The sequence below is a fragment of the Lingula anatina genome, chromosome 9, assembly GCF_051362555.1.
Source record: "Lingula anatina isolate TDL-2025a chromosome 9, LinAna3.0, whole genome shotgun sequence".
Taxonomy (NCBI): Eukaryota; Metazoa; Brachiopoda; class Lingulata; order Lingulida; family Lingulidae; genus Lingula; species Lingula anatina.
This window is the reverse complement of record NC_141775.1, coordinates 19,276,141-19,290,543: the sequence shown is the minus strand read 5'-3', so window position 1 is coordinate 19,290,543 and position 14,403 is coordinate 19,276,141. Positions and strand designations below refer to the sequence as shown.

The following is a 14,403-nucleotide window of genomic DNA, read 5'->3' as shown; positions in this document are numbered from 1 at the left end:
TTTGTCATAATATCCTTTTTTTAAAAGAAAGAACCCTAAGAAACATGTGAATGAACACTAACAAACATATGGTTCGATCAATTTTTTTTCTTCTTTTCTAATTGTTTCTTCTTTTTGTTTATCACATGTATAGGAACTAATGACTTGAGCTATCTCATGCTCCCGCAACTTTTATATCACTACATCTCTATATTTTGAGTATCACAGTACTTACATTTCTCCACTTTCTCTGATGTTGGTGCATTAGTTGCCTCCACAACTTGACCCAAGGGTTGTAACTCTACAATAATTCATTAAAAAATTCAAATTAATCAAATGTTCATTAAAATTATTCTAAGAATATGCATATAATATATTTATAATATTATCTTAAGTTTTTTATGATTAATTATTTTCTCGTTTCATATAAGAAAATGTTTCTGCAGTTAATCATCTCGACACTTTACATATACTGTAAACATGTTCTAGTTCTAGTAGTTAGTTGTACACACAGGAATTACCTGCATGACTTGCCCGGATTTCCTCATGTATCTTTCTCGTGTTAACAGCAAGCAAACGTGAAATTGCTGGCCCATGACACTCTATAAATTAAAATAATAATTTTATTATTTGTCATGAAACAAAAAGAGACTGAGGTGATCTAGTTCCTGTTCATAAATAATAAACAAGGAGGAATTTAAAGAATTGTCCTTGCAGATTAATAAATCTTCAAGTCGTATGTTAAGAGTTGAAATATATGAAGTAAATGAATTTCAATATTGAAACACTTTTTAATTCTTGTTTAGTTATTCTTACCAGCTTCATCTGAATTCCAACCCTCCTGTACAAGAACATAGTCAGTTTCTATACCATTAGTGATTGGATCTTTATCTTCATCATATTCCTTTCCGAGGAGCCTCTTTCTCAGGTGTGTTTTACCCGCACCGTAATGGCCCAGTAGCATCACCCTTGCCCTCTTCACTCTTTCAAAGCCATCCTTACATGCTCGTTGATATGCTTCTTGCAGTAGTGGGTCTTGTCTATTGATTTCCTCTGAAAACTGACCTGAAACATTATAGCTGCACTTTTAGTCATAGTTCTGCTACAAAACTCAACCAAACATCATTATATTGTTTCAAATACAAAGTGGATATTCAAAATGGAATATTTCAGATCCACAAAAAAAAATCTATATATATATATATATATATATATATATATAAATAAATAAACAAATAAGAAAAAGATAAAGATGGTGTGAAAATGATTAACAAGGCAGCAAAGCTGTCAAATGTACAGACAAAGAACAGAAAATAAAGATGCAAATAAGTGAAAAATTAAATTTTCACTAAAAACTGTTAAATTGCCAGATAAATTTACCAAACAGACTGCGCTGCAGCAGCGTAAGAGATTTTGCTTACTAGTTAAAATAATAATAATAATAAATAAATAAATAATAAAAACATTGCAACAGCCTTGTAATATATTTTACATAAATGTGAAGCATAATGATTATACTAAGAAATGGGATTAAACATTTTAGAATGTTTTACTCATGATTAAATAAAAAAAAAAAAGGAAACAAAATAAAAGTTCTATTGAAAACATCATTTCAACAAGTATTTCATGCAGCAAGAGATATTTGGTGCAGTTGTATCAGTTTTGTAGGCCACATTGATGTTTGTTTAATTTAGACTTGAAATGGCAATCAGCATAATTCTGAGCAGTTCCTGAAATACATGTATATTGTACAATGCTAAATATCTGCTCGGCACAAACATTTGCTGAGTTGGTTTAATTACAAGTTTATTTTTGTTTCCATTTGATGGTGTTTGCATCATAATGTGGTGAAATGTATCATCATACATGTATTATGTATCACTATCATGATTATTACATGAAATTTTTTTTTTTCTTTAGTTAGTAACTTATCAACCTACAAATACATACGCCATTGTACTGAATCTGCCTGACTTATAGACTGTTCAGAAAAATTTTATCAACACCCATTTTTTTTTTATTTGGAGCAGACCAAGTACATTTGGAACAGGGCAGGTAGATTTACAGACATATTGTACTTGCCTGATGGGCAGGTGTCTATTTCTCACTCATAATTCTTATGGGTTCAATGGAAATTGGTCACTAACAGTAAAAAGTTTCTCCACTCTACATACATTTTTACTAACACCTAGCTGTGTGCTTACTATAAAACTTAAAAATGCATGCCCTTACAGAACGTAAAATGTTGCTGAAGTACTCCCGGAGTATAGCAGGAGTACTCCAGCAACATAAAAATGCTGCCGGAAAGTATCCCCACAGGCTAGCCGCTAGCAGCTTGTCTCAGCTATATACAGTGCATGTTGCCGGAGGTAAGCCGCAGGGTTGCTGGAAGCTAGCCACTAGCCGCTACACTCTGGCAATTAACAGATACACACTGTACATTTGCATGTAGACATACACTTTTCTTGTATTATGTATGATATGACAGCATTGATGTTTATTTATGATTTGTTATTTATTCCTATAGTAGGTTGCTTTATGGTTAATTTTGGCTATATAATCGGACTATCCAGAAGTGTCAACAGCCATAAAGTTGTTCTGTTTGAAATAAATCATACTTAGAAATTTTCACTTTCAAGCATTCTAGGAAATTGTTTTTATTTAAATGTTTTTTAAGAGAAACATTTGGAATTGAACCTGTAGTGCATACATATTAGGCCATATATACATATATATATATATATATATATATATATATATATATATATATTCTTTCTCATCTATGTTTAGTGTGTATGACATAAATATGTGGGTCCATCAGCATGCAGTTTAAAAGTTCCAAAAACCATGTTCAAAACCATTTCATCAACGTTTTTATCCAGTATAATAATAATAATAATAATAATAATAATAATATAAATAAAAATGCATTTAACTTTTTGTGTTACATAAAAATGTGTTTAGTTTTGTATATTTCATTATAATTTGCATGCTGTGACAGTATGAATGCATGTACTATTTTTTTGTATTCCAAACCCAAGGTCACTGTTGTGTATGAATACACTACTTCCTGTGAAAAGTAGTTCCATTTCATGAAAAATGGTCGTCTGCTAGTTTTATTTGCAAATAACAATCCACAAAGTCAGGAAAATAAGGTATCATCCAAAGTACTTCAACATTTAATTTATTTGTGTGTGTTAACAACAAACTGGTGATGAAATGTCTTTGAATCTAGAAGTGGTAAGACATCGAGAAACTTGACAAAGTACATTTGAGATATATTGAGGTATATCTAAAACTTTCATGAACAGCTACAAGATGAAGAATATGAAGAATTGATGTGAGATTTGAGTTGTTCTTTGCTGACAAATGGACAAGAAGTTCAGGGATTAAACAATGTAAAATATTTTTCTTGTGACTTAATAAAAATACAAATGAAGCATACCATACATTCCATTAAAAAGAGTTCTTCATCCTTATTCAAAATCCTAATCACTAATGGGTTCATGGAAATTGGTCAGTAACAGTAAAGTATTAACAATAGAAAATGTCTCCACTCTAAATACATTTTTACTAAAGCACAGCTGTGTGCTCACTGAATTTAAATATGCTTAAAAAGTTTTTTTTTATTGAAATAAAGGCAAGCATATTCATGGATAAAAACATTGTAAGACTAATTAACTTTCAAATATTTTTACATAATAATCATATCTATCCACAGTTAATACATGTTACTCACCTTGTTTCAGTTCAATGTACTGGAATGTCTTAACATTGCCCCTCATCTCTCCCACCACCAGTTGACCAGTAGCAGGGTTGATGACTACTGCCCAGGGATACCTCAACCCATCATCCTCAGTGACAATGTATCTGATAAACTGTCCCTGTGGACTCAGTGCCACTATCCTGTTGTTAACCCTGTCAGCAATGAAGATGTGACCATAGCTGTCTGTGCACACTCCACATGGTAACCTCAGTTTACTGCCTTCTCTGCTGCCGTCATACTTGTACAGATGATCACCAGTAGGTGACAGCACATGTACACAGTCTCCCCACATGTCTGATATCACAATGTTATCATTCACACTGTTCACTGTGATGTACACTGGGCCTTCACACATACTGAGTGGAATAGTGTTCAGGAGCTGTCCACTGTCTGCATGGAATGTGAAGATGGACTTCTTTTCTCTGTCACAAACCATCACATGACCTTGTCTGTTCAGTGTAATACCCCGTGGTAACTTCAGTAGACCCTGACCCATGGTTGTCACCTGCTGACCTCTGGTGGAGTACACTTGGACACAACTGTCACCCAGTGATGTTATATACAGGTGACCAGTCTGTGACACAGCCACATCACATGGTGTGTTTACTTTAATGTCAAACTTAAATTGTCCTTCATGTGTGAATACTTTTGTTCTGTTGTTGTCACTATCCACAACAAACATGTGTTCCTTATCTATGGCTAACCCAGTTATGTCAGTAGTTATGAGTATTCTTCTATCATCTTCCAGTTTAGTACTGAAGGAACGCACACATTCTGCCTTGTCAAAGAAAACATTAGGATGTGTAGCTGATGTTGTATTTGTTTCCTGTTCAGCTAATGGAGGTTGTGTCTGTACTGTCACCTGTCCTGATCTTGGATTTACACCTCGTCTAGACTGCCCTAACATGGCTTCCATTCCGACAGTAGATCCTGTAATATTTCTGTCAGTGATTGCTAAACTTTATGTTCACTTCTGGTGCTGCAGCTTGGAGATCACAGTAACATAAACACTTGCTCCATATACCTACAAGTCGGTCAGATCATATCTCTTTCTTTGTCAAATATGTTCAACATTATCCCACAATCTCCGTCCTGTTACTTCCTGGTTGTTGAAGAAAATGGCGCCTCATTCATATAGACCATAATCCTTTGCGCAACACGACTTCCGGTATTTTTTTCATAGCAAAACTATAGACGCGCAAAAGAAATGCCGTACAAAGGTAACTGGAAAATAATAATTTAATATCAGATAAAATAGATATGCGTAAAACTAATATTTCTCATCACAATTATCACCTGTAACAGTGATTTTTATTTTATTTTATTTTGATTTATTTTTCTTTTATTTTTCTTTCTTTATTTATTTATTTATTATTGTTATTTTTTGTTGTTACACACACTGGACAATAGAAGTGAACCAATACTTTGGGGGAGATAAATGACTCTGGAATGATATGCTCCTGGTATCATTTTATAAACATCAAAATTCACAAAAAAAAAAAAAAAAAAAAAAAAAAAAAAAAAAAAAAAAAAAAAAAACAATTCCATAGTACAGTGGTTTTATACTCAATAGTCATATTAAGAGTAGACCCAGGCATTATAACTTTCATTACTCTGCAGGGGGTGACACTTCTTTTGTCCAGTGTGTTTATTTACCTCCTTTTTTCCTTGTTTTGATTTCCCTCAATTTTCTGCCGCCATCCCTATCATGCGCATTTTTGAGCCACAATTTGATGCATGTCTTATTCAGCCTCCGTAGCTCTCGATCTACCTGCATCTGTAAAATATAAAAAACTTAACTTAATCCTCCTATCTTAACAGTGCTAAATTGGACAGTAAACAAAAATGGTTCAAAAAGGAGTTACAAAACGGAATGGTCTCATCAAAGGACAGAAATAGGTTGATATGCGTTTATCCTTAAGAGAATATATGTAAAAACCTTAAAAAGACAAAGTTGTTCAGAAGAAACAATCTTTATATTTTGAACTGTAACTTTACTTCAGGATCATAATAATACAATTAATATGTAAAAATATATCTGAGCAAACATTATTTGATCATTACGAAATGCAAACATTCCATTGCTTTTGTAAAGGTCAGGTTTTTTTAGTGCAACCTTTCCGCACTTCCCAATCCAGTTACACTGGCATGCAATATGTTAGTTTTAAAAATAGTAGACATGATCCTATCTACACTGTACCATTTCCTTAGAGGAAAACCCTCCCAGTGTGGCAAGGTGGTTTGACTTTTGAAATAAATATAAGATTTTCTTAATTAGTAAAGCACATTTATATATAGGCCCTATACATACAACAAATGATAAGTGTTCAGATTAAAATGTTATATTAATCATTTATCAAATAACCACTATTTTAAAAATTAACTTATTATTTATTCCATATGTAGCTTCAGCACAACAATTACTACATTAATTAATTTTAATCACACTATTATTTTTTTAACTTACCAGTAATTTCATTATGTTTATCTTTAAGTATGTTTTCAACCCTTGCCACATCTTCTCTAGTCTCCATAGGAAATGCAAACTCGTCAATTAAGACAATATTGTCATCAGGATTTCTGTTCTGTTTCAATCTTTGCTCTAACCTTGTAAGAACAATAATGTTATTCTTCAGCATAGCTTTTATCTGCAGGAGGGTGGTGAAGATGAAACGATCTCTGAAAACCATAATACGAATAATTTATCGGTAAAGAAATCAGATTGGAATTAATGAAAATACGTTAAAATGACTACCAAAATGCCCCATGTGCACTTCCTTATGTCTAGTCTTAATTTAATTATTTGCCTTTTTAAAAACATGAAAAATCTTAACATTACAAATATGCATATATATGCCAGATATTGGTGGTCAACTTGAATGTAAACTGTATTATCTCTAGACATATTTGGTCAGTTATAAACGACCAGTTTTTCCATATATTGTCTTATTCATCACCTTTCTACATGATCCGTAGGAAATTAATGGCTACTTCACCATCTTTATAATTTTCAGTTAACCTGAATAAAAAAATACTGTTAGTAGTAATTTATCTCAGCGAGGGTTTTATTTATTTATTTATTTATTTATTTTAACAAATTTAAGCGAGTCTCTTGAGAATTTTAACGAGCCGGGCCGCCTCGCTGCTGTGAATGCAGAGGAGACCGTGATGTGTAAATCTTTTGAAATAAATACTATTTCAAGAGAAGATCCCTGGCTTCATATAGGCCTATCTATATATATATATATATATATGTTAAAGGGTAAAAAAAGCTTACAGTCTTCAAACTAATTGAACTATTATCACTTAAGGCCCAGTCACAAATCAGTTGCGATGCGTCGGGGATGGGTAAAACCCGGGAAATTTTAACAAAATCTTGAGACAGATCTCACGATTTTGCACCCGTCGGAGGCGCTCTCCGGACGCCTGCGGGTTGTCGCAGATTTTTTAGACATCGCCACACCCGTCGCGGTCCCCAACTTTGAACTTAAAATTTTAAGATTGCTCGCAAGATTTTTCACCCATTTTGGGCATCCCAGACACAATCTCCGATGACCTACGATGCCCTCCGATTAATCGGAGGCGTCCTCCGGATATATACCCATATATAACCACATATACCCAGGGGGAAAAAAATTAAGAGAAAAGACGCTCGCAGGTATCGTCTCCGATCGCCTCCGATGCAATCGGAGGCTAATCCCACGATTTTTCGACAAAACCGGGTCAAAATCTCAGACAATGTGACTGCTCCACTTTTATTAGGATTATTGCTAGGATTGTTCAAGGATTTTTTTTTATTTTCTACGACGACCCCCGGCCAAAACTAATCCCCGACAGATCGCCGACATTGTGACTGGGCCTTTAACAATGTCTCACAATTAAACAGCTTCGGGAAATACTTACAATGTGCATCGGAGCTAAGACTAGCGTCAGTATAATGAATTATTATTATTATTATTATTATTATTATTATTATTATATTTGTATCAGTAGTAGTTTTTGTTGAAGTGGTAGTTCGTTGATATGACTTTATAATGTCACTGTATTTCATTCTGATGAGCCGTTGGGGTCAAGGGTTTAATAAATTGAAATACGAAATAAAGGTGGCGATCACAACTACCAAATTGAGTGAGAAATTAGTCGCATCCGTCTCGTTGGAGTGCAGCGCAGTTTTCAAGTCATCACATATGTCAGACGTTTTGCTGATATTTTAATAATAGTATTTAGCTAGGCGGGACCACAAAAGAAAAAGGACCAATGTTCACTGGTTATATTCCAAGGTTTATTTTAAGATACAAACTTTACTTTTTCCAATTGTTATCAATATCATTCATAAATCTATTATGGGTCTTTTTCCATTTTAATCCTTATTAAAATGAATTTTACGTAAATAAAAGCCACAGAAAACCTTTCATAACACACTGATACACCACATTTTTATTTTTTAAAAATATATACACTTTGAAAATGTATACCTTTTAATTGACTCGATCTTTTCAAGAGGCAAAAAATACCAAACTTTCAAATACAAAATACGAATCTTATAATCAATTTTTTTCATACCTATATCTTATAGGGCTATAGAAGGCCTAGGTGGAGCTTTCACATTTTGTTTCTTCCACTCAATAACAATGTTCTTATTTCCAGAATTTATTTTTTAAAAAGCTGTTTTATAAATCAACATTTTTCCTACATGTAGGCCTACATTGAAAAGATCTGTCAATCAGTGTATTTAAATATTATTAGGCTTACCTATTTTACATGAAATATAGTGAAATCAAAGCCCAGTGGCAGCAGTCAGGCGGAGTAGAGTGGTCGACGCAGACGTCACGTGCAGCCGTCGCGTGCAGTAGGCCTACGTCACGTAAATTTTTATAGGACAATGAAATGCTAGGAAATTGCGCACTCCCAAACGAGTGAACAAAGGTAAATAAAAACACTTCCGCCGAAATGAGGTAACGTTATTACAATACGCATACGCGTATTTGAAAAAAAATCTACACTTAACAATTACGATGAGAAAATCGCGAATTGGTCACTGGTGGACCGGTCACCAGCTACATTACCAACGGCAACCTGCCACCAGCTAACCACCAGCGGTACACCAGTGGACCACCAGTGGCTGTTTGCTGTTTATAGCCACAGGTGACCCACTGGTGGCATATTATCTGGCAGGCGGGTTACTTGTCGATACGTCCCCGCACCGATACTCCCCCGCACCGGTAGGCTACATCCCCACAATTACACATATAGGCCTACTGAGGGGAAGTATTGGTGCGGGGGAGTATCGGTGCGGGGATCTATCGGTGTGGGGTCGCATCGATGCGCATAATACAAAAAATTACTAAGAGGGATTATCGGTGCGGGGGTGTATCTACATGACCCTTGGAGGCTGACCTGGGGTGCATCTGAACACGTGAGTGTGTTAGATGAGCTGAGAGGAGATTACGTTCGTGCTTGTTTTGTGCTGGTTTGTTTTGTTCTTCAAGTCCGACCTGAGGCCGATGTCCATTTTTTTCACACCACACCCAGGTCAAGTTCACCAAAAATTCCAGCAAAATTCCGCCCCGCCTCTCTCTCTCTCTCTCTCTCCCTCTTATCTTATATGGGGATATTGTAGTGGGATATTTAACAGACACATGTATGTCGAGGAGACACAATTTTTACAAATTTTTGTATAAGCAAAAACAGAAAAGTATCATAAATATTAATCATTTAATAGGTTTTCGGCTTTAATTCCTTAACTCATTTTTTCATTTCTATATAAGATTATACAATTTAAAAAAGAAAAGAAAAGTCGGGATATATTTAACAGATATGTCTAGGAGACGGTATTTTTTAAAATCTTTGTAAGAATGAAAAAAGACAGAATTAAAATTATAAACGTAAAAGATTTCTTGGCCTGCTGTGCCGTTTTCTCCTAAATGTAGCTGATTCCAGATGTGTGAAGAGATCATTATAGAAAGTGAAGGTAGGAGTTGACAGGGATTCATGCCCCTTTTCCCCGCGGATCCAGGATTCATTGAAAGGGGGGAGGGGGCTCAGGGAGGGATACAGGTTATTTGCAGGAGAGGGGGGCGTTTTTAGGGAATGGCCCTTGCCTCCTTGACGTGGGACTCGGGGTCGGACACTCGGGGGCTTATCACCATCCCCGCCTGAACATCATTTTTAAGTGAAAAAAGTGAAGAGAGAGGAATAATCTTGTGAAACTATAATACCGATGTCATCAGGCACCATTCCAAAGAATCTAAATCAATCTAAATAGTAAACTTTAATATTCTAAAGCAAAATTTGAAGAGAAAGGAATACTTTAAGATAATGACCAGTAAAAATTTTGTTGTCAAATCGATCACTTACGAGGGTTGATTGATAAGTAGTGAGCCTCATATAGAAGGGGTACACATTTTACAAATATTTTTCATTTATTTTTCAACATAGTCTCCTTGAGTATCTATACAATTTTTCCAGCGAGTTTTGAGAGCCTCTTTGCAACTTTTATAGAAGCCCTTCTCTTGGCTGTTCAGAAACCCCTCCAATTCACGTATGACGTCATCATCTGACACAGAGTGAGTACCTGAAATGGCCTTTTTCAATTTGGGAAATAGATAATAGTCAGAGGGAGCAAGATCAGGCGAATAAGGTGGATGTTCTATCAGTTCAAAGCCACACTCGTTGATTGCAGCCATGGCGATGACAGGCTTGTGAGCAGGGGCATTTTGCAAATGTCACTTGCCTTGCTTATTTGAGAGTGCTACCTCGTCGACATCAACTAACCAAATGACACCAAACTTCGGCTACACACCTTTAAATAGTCAGGGAATAGAAGGGCTAAAAAGGGATATCCCTGCTTAACCCCGGCCCTTCCACACGAGGCTCACTACTTATCAATCAACCCTCGTATTCTAAACCATCGACTTTTTCCCGTGCCTTCTCGATTGCAGGGCCAGGTCGTTGTTGTAACGGACTGTTTTTTCCTGCACCCGTGCACGCCAACGACAGCACTGTGCCTGACCCACCCGCCCACCTAATATACGTTTTTCTTCTTAATGCAATTTTCAGGAAAAAAAATCTAGAAAAATCACTGCATAAAAACCCGCGTACAAGGCTATACATGTACCGCGGTAAGCTAGCTGTGTTAAGACAGCGGAATTACACGGAGCCGCAGAAGATTCATTGGTAGATTTGAAATCAAATGAAAAACCTTCTACCTTATCACGCAGAGGGCCAGTTTGGTTGTACATGTTTACATCTGCAATTACAATCGATAGCCCGGGAGCCGTAATATTTTGGTGTTTTGAAGGTCAAACGGTTCCATTTGAAACGGTTAAAGTACATACGAACCGGGCATCGGTGGAGAGTGGTTTCCCAGTAACACATGTTAACCACTTCTACCAGTTTCTTATACGACTCAAATAAATTTGACATGCCAAGGGATAAACTGAATAGATCACTTGATCAGCCCAAAAAGAGCTTTAGACTGCTCCTTTCTTAAAATTTTTGGTTGGAAATTTAACCTACTTTCGTGACCTACTTTTCTGTCCCATTGACATACAGCATAGAGTGCTAGCAGAAAAATCCATTCAAACATCATTTTCGGGTAAAATTAAACAATGCCTTTTGGCAATTATCTTAGTTATACTACTTGTTACTATATGCTGGCATTTGGTTGGTTTTTGTGACAAAAAATTGACTTTGTATGCATATTTAAGGAATATAAATCAACTAGTTAAAACTCTAATTTCAAGAGTGGAATAATAGTGTTATTTTTTTGAGAAAAGGAAGGGGTATTAGGTCCCCCTAACCCTCCCCTCTAAATCCGCCACTGTATCTTATGATGTAAGTAACAAAATATGAGTGTAGACACTTCAATAGAAGTTGAATAACAAACACAGATTAAGGCTCCATTCAGAAAAGATGATCCGAGTATTAACTGATCCGCCGACTAAATATGGCCGACCACACTTCACAAGAGCTGCCGCTGATTCTCGACGGTCTCCCCGCCTCCACATGCGCCGTTGCTGCAGGGGCCTAGCAATTAAACATCGGAGCCGAGATTAAATCCCTTTGATGTCGTATGTGTCCTTTATGTCTCCTAATGCACACTAGAAGCAACAATTTAAGGGAGCTTTCACATCGAGAAGAGCCGAGGTCTAGTAAGGCTGCGACCTAAATATGGCGGTTCTACATGAAAGGAAGAACGCTTGATTCATTAATAGTTTCTCTGCCTTCTCACACTCCTCCCCGCGCGTCGTCCCTGCAGGGGCACTCTAATTCAATCTCGGCATACTTCAACCGGTCGAGGGACGACGCGTGGTCCTAAGCCGTGTGAGAGGCGGAGATAACATTACAGGATTAAGCGATTTCCCTTTCATGTAGGTCGCGGCCTTGTTAGACCTCGGCTCTTCTCGATGTGAATGCTTCCTAAGACATACACAAGTTTCATCTTCAAAACTCAGCCGCTGATGGCCGTTTTTATTTACAAGACCCTCGATCTTTTAGAATAACTGATGCAATTTATGTAATGTTAGTAATTGACAGGAGCGGGGAGTGTTTTGTAGAGTAACTTGAGTTGATTGACATGATCTTATGGTATTTATAATGTAAGGTAAACGTAGAGAAGGCCGCTAAAGATTGCAAGAGGTAGAAATAGAAATGTTGGAAGCAGCACGAGTAACAACAGGGAAGTAGTAAATAAATAATAAGAACGACTATAACTGAGTGGTATTTGTCAGCAAAAGACAGAAGTCAATACCATCGTCACATTTAGTAGGCAACCTTGAATAATGTTGAAAAACAAATAAAGCTTCTGTTTTCCCTTAAGATTTTGATCACCTACCTCGCATATCAGGAAAAGACAGATCACCCAAAACATCTTTATTTTATTTTACTCCACAGTAATGATAGCATACAAATAAAATGAACTTGCTACAACACAACCATCGAGTTTGTGTACTGGTATAAGAGACCATTCCCAGACCCTATTGTACTAACTTTGGATCGAACTTTCTCCATGGGGATTCTCACTCAATTGCAATTAACTTAAGTGGCTTAAATGTCTGTCACGCCTACTGAAGCTGATAGGGGGTAATTAACTATTGTTTAGCAGCTTTGGAGGGGTCCCAGACACCTAAGCCGTTTAAGCTGCAAGCAATTTAAGCGAGAAACCCCGTGGAGATGGATCGATCCTGTTAGATCGATTTAGGTATGGGAACCTAGTCTTATATGTACTGACCTGGCCAAAGCAGGAATGCTAATGCTGATCTTATATGTACTGGTATTACACTTAATGCTGCCAGCAGTGTGTGTAGTGGTAAATTGTTATGAATTTGAAAAAGTTTTATAGTTCTTCAAAATCAAACGCTTTGAGACTGTGTATAACATCGTTCTCTTATTTTGAACTGTCTATACATATCCCCTTAATTACCGACTGTCCTGTCTGAACCAGAAAACATAAACAAGAACGCACAAGACAAGTGTCTGTGTGTAGGCAACACGTACATGATGATCACCTAACACTTCCATACCACCGTTTGTTTCTAGCCACATGTATAGGCTACTTCAGTCTTATTTATTTAACCTTTTAAATGTTAAGTGTAAGTGAATGTCTCGTGTCCTCTTAATATCCGCAGTATTCATTATAAAAATATAAATATCTAAATAATATGTATGGTAAGTGTTTCAGTTGAATGTGCCTATATAGGATTTAACACAGCAGACCCAGTCTTATCCCCCCCCCCCTGTACAAGCCCTCAGTATTATCGACTTTAGACTCCTGCCAGCCAGTGTACCTCACACGTACCTGTTATCTTATGTACTAACCTGACCTGATCAGTAATGTTATGTTCATAGTTTAATAACGATAGGTCTCTAATGAATGGTCTCAATACATTAAAAGGTCACTCGGGGATGCAGAGGCTATCGCGTACCTAATCAGTAATGTTATGTTCATAGTTTAATAATGATAGGTCTCTAATGAATGGTCTCAATACATTAAAAGGTCACTCGGGGATGCAGAGGCTATCGCGTACCTAATCAGTAATGTTATGTTCATAGTTTAATAATGATAGGTCTCTAATGAATGGTCTCAATACATTAAAAGGTCACTCGGGGATGCAGAGGCTATCGCGTACCTAATCAGTAATGTTATGTTCATAGTTTAATAATGATAGGTCTCTAATGAATGGTCTCAATACATTAAAAGGTCACTCGGGGATGCAGAGGCTATCGCGTACCTAATCAGTAATGTTATGTTCATAGTTTAATAATGATAGGTCTCTAATGAATGGTCTCAATACATTAAAAGGTCACTCGGGGATGCAGAGGCTATCGCGTACCTAATCAGTAATGTTATGTTCATAGTTTAATAACGATAGGTCTCTAATGAATGGTCTCAATACATTAAAAGGTCACTCGGGGATGCAGAGGCTATCGCGTACCTAATCATTAATGTTATGTTCATAGTTTAATAATGATAGGTCTCTAATGAATGGTCTCAATACATTAAAAGGTCACTCGGGGATGCAGAGGCTATCGCGTACCTAATCAGTAATGTTATGTTCATAGTTTAATAATGATAGGTCTCTAATGAATGGTCTCAATACATTAAAAGGTCACTCGGGGATGCAGAGGCTATCGCGTACCTAATCAGTAATGTTATG

At 36.4% G+C, this 14,403-nt stretch overlaps 2 protein-coding genes across 11 annotated transcripts in view; one reads left to right on the top strand and one right to left on the bottom strand.

The window, feature by feature from the left end:
* The window catches only part of LOC106168600 (uncharacterized), a 348,468-nt gene that overhangs the window by 226,567 nt on the left and 107,498 nt on the right, over positions 1-14,403 (bottom strand). For 3 of the 9 annotated variants that reach the window (XR_015331025.1, XM_086995333.1, XM_086995327.1), the window contains exons 1-5: positions 5,402-5,507; positions 3,719-4,969; positions 796-1,044; positions 501-581; positions 215-280 (exon numbers count right to left, since the gene is read on the bottom strand). Coding sequence is in view for 8 of the 9 variants with exons in the window: in XM_086995333.1 (XP_086851459.1) it covers positions 215-280; positions 501-581; positions 796-1,044; positions 3,719-4,661 (1,339 nt within the window). In the remaining variant the exon portion in view is untranslated. Of the gene's footprint in view, positions 1-214; positions 281-500; positions 582-795; positions 1,045-3,718; positions 4,987-5,401; positions 5,509-14,403 lie in introns of those variants that run through there. The other 6 variants (XM_086995335.1, XM_086995334.1, XM_086995330.1 and 3 more) reach the window with 4 other exon arrangements.
* Positions 1-14,403, top strand: part of LOC147760093 (DIS3-like exonuclease 2) — a 145,275-nt gene that overhangs the window by 114,288 nt on the left and 16,584 nt on the right. The gene's annotated exons all lie outside the window — the stretch shown is intronic.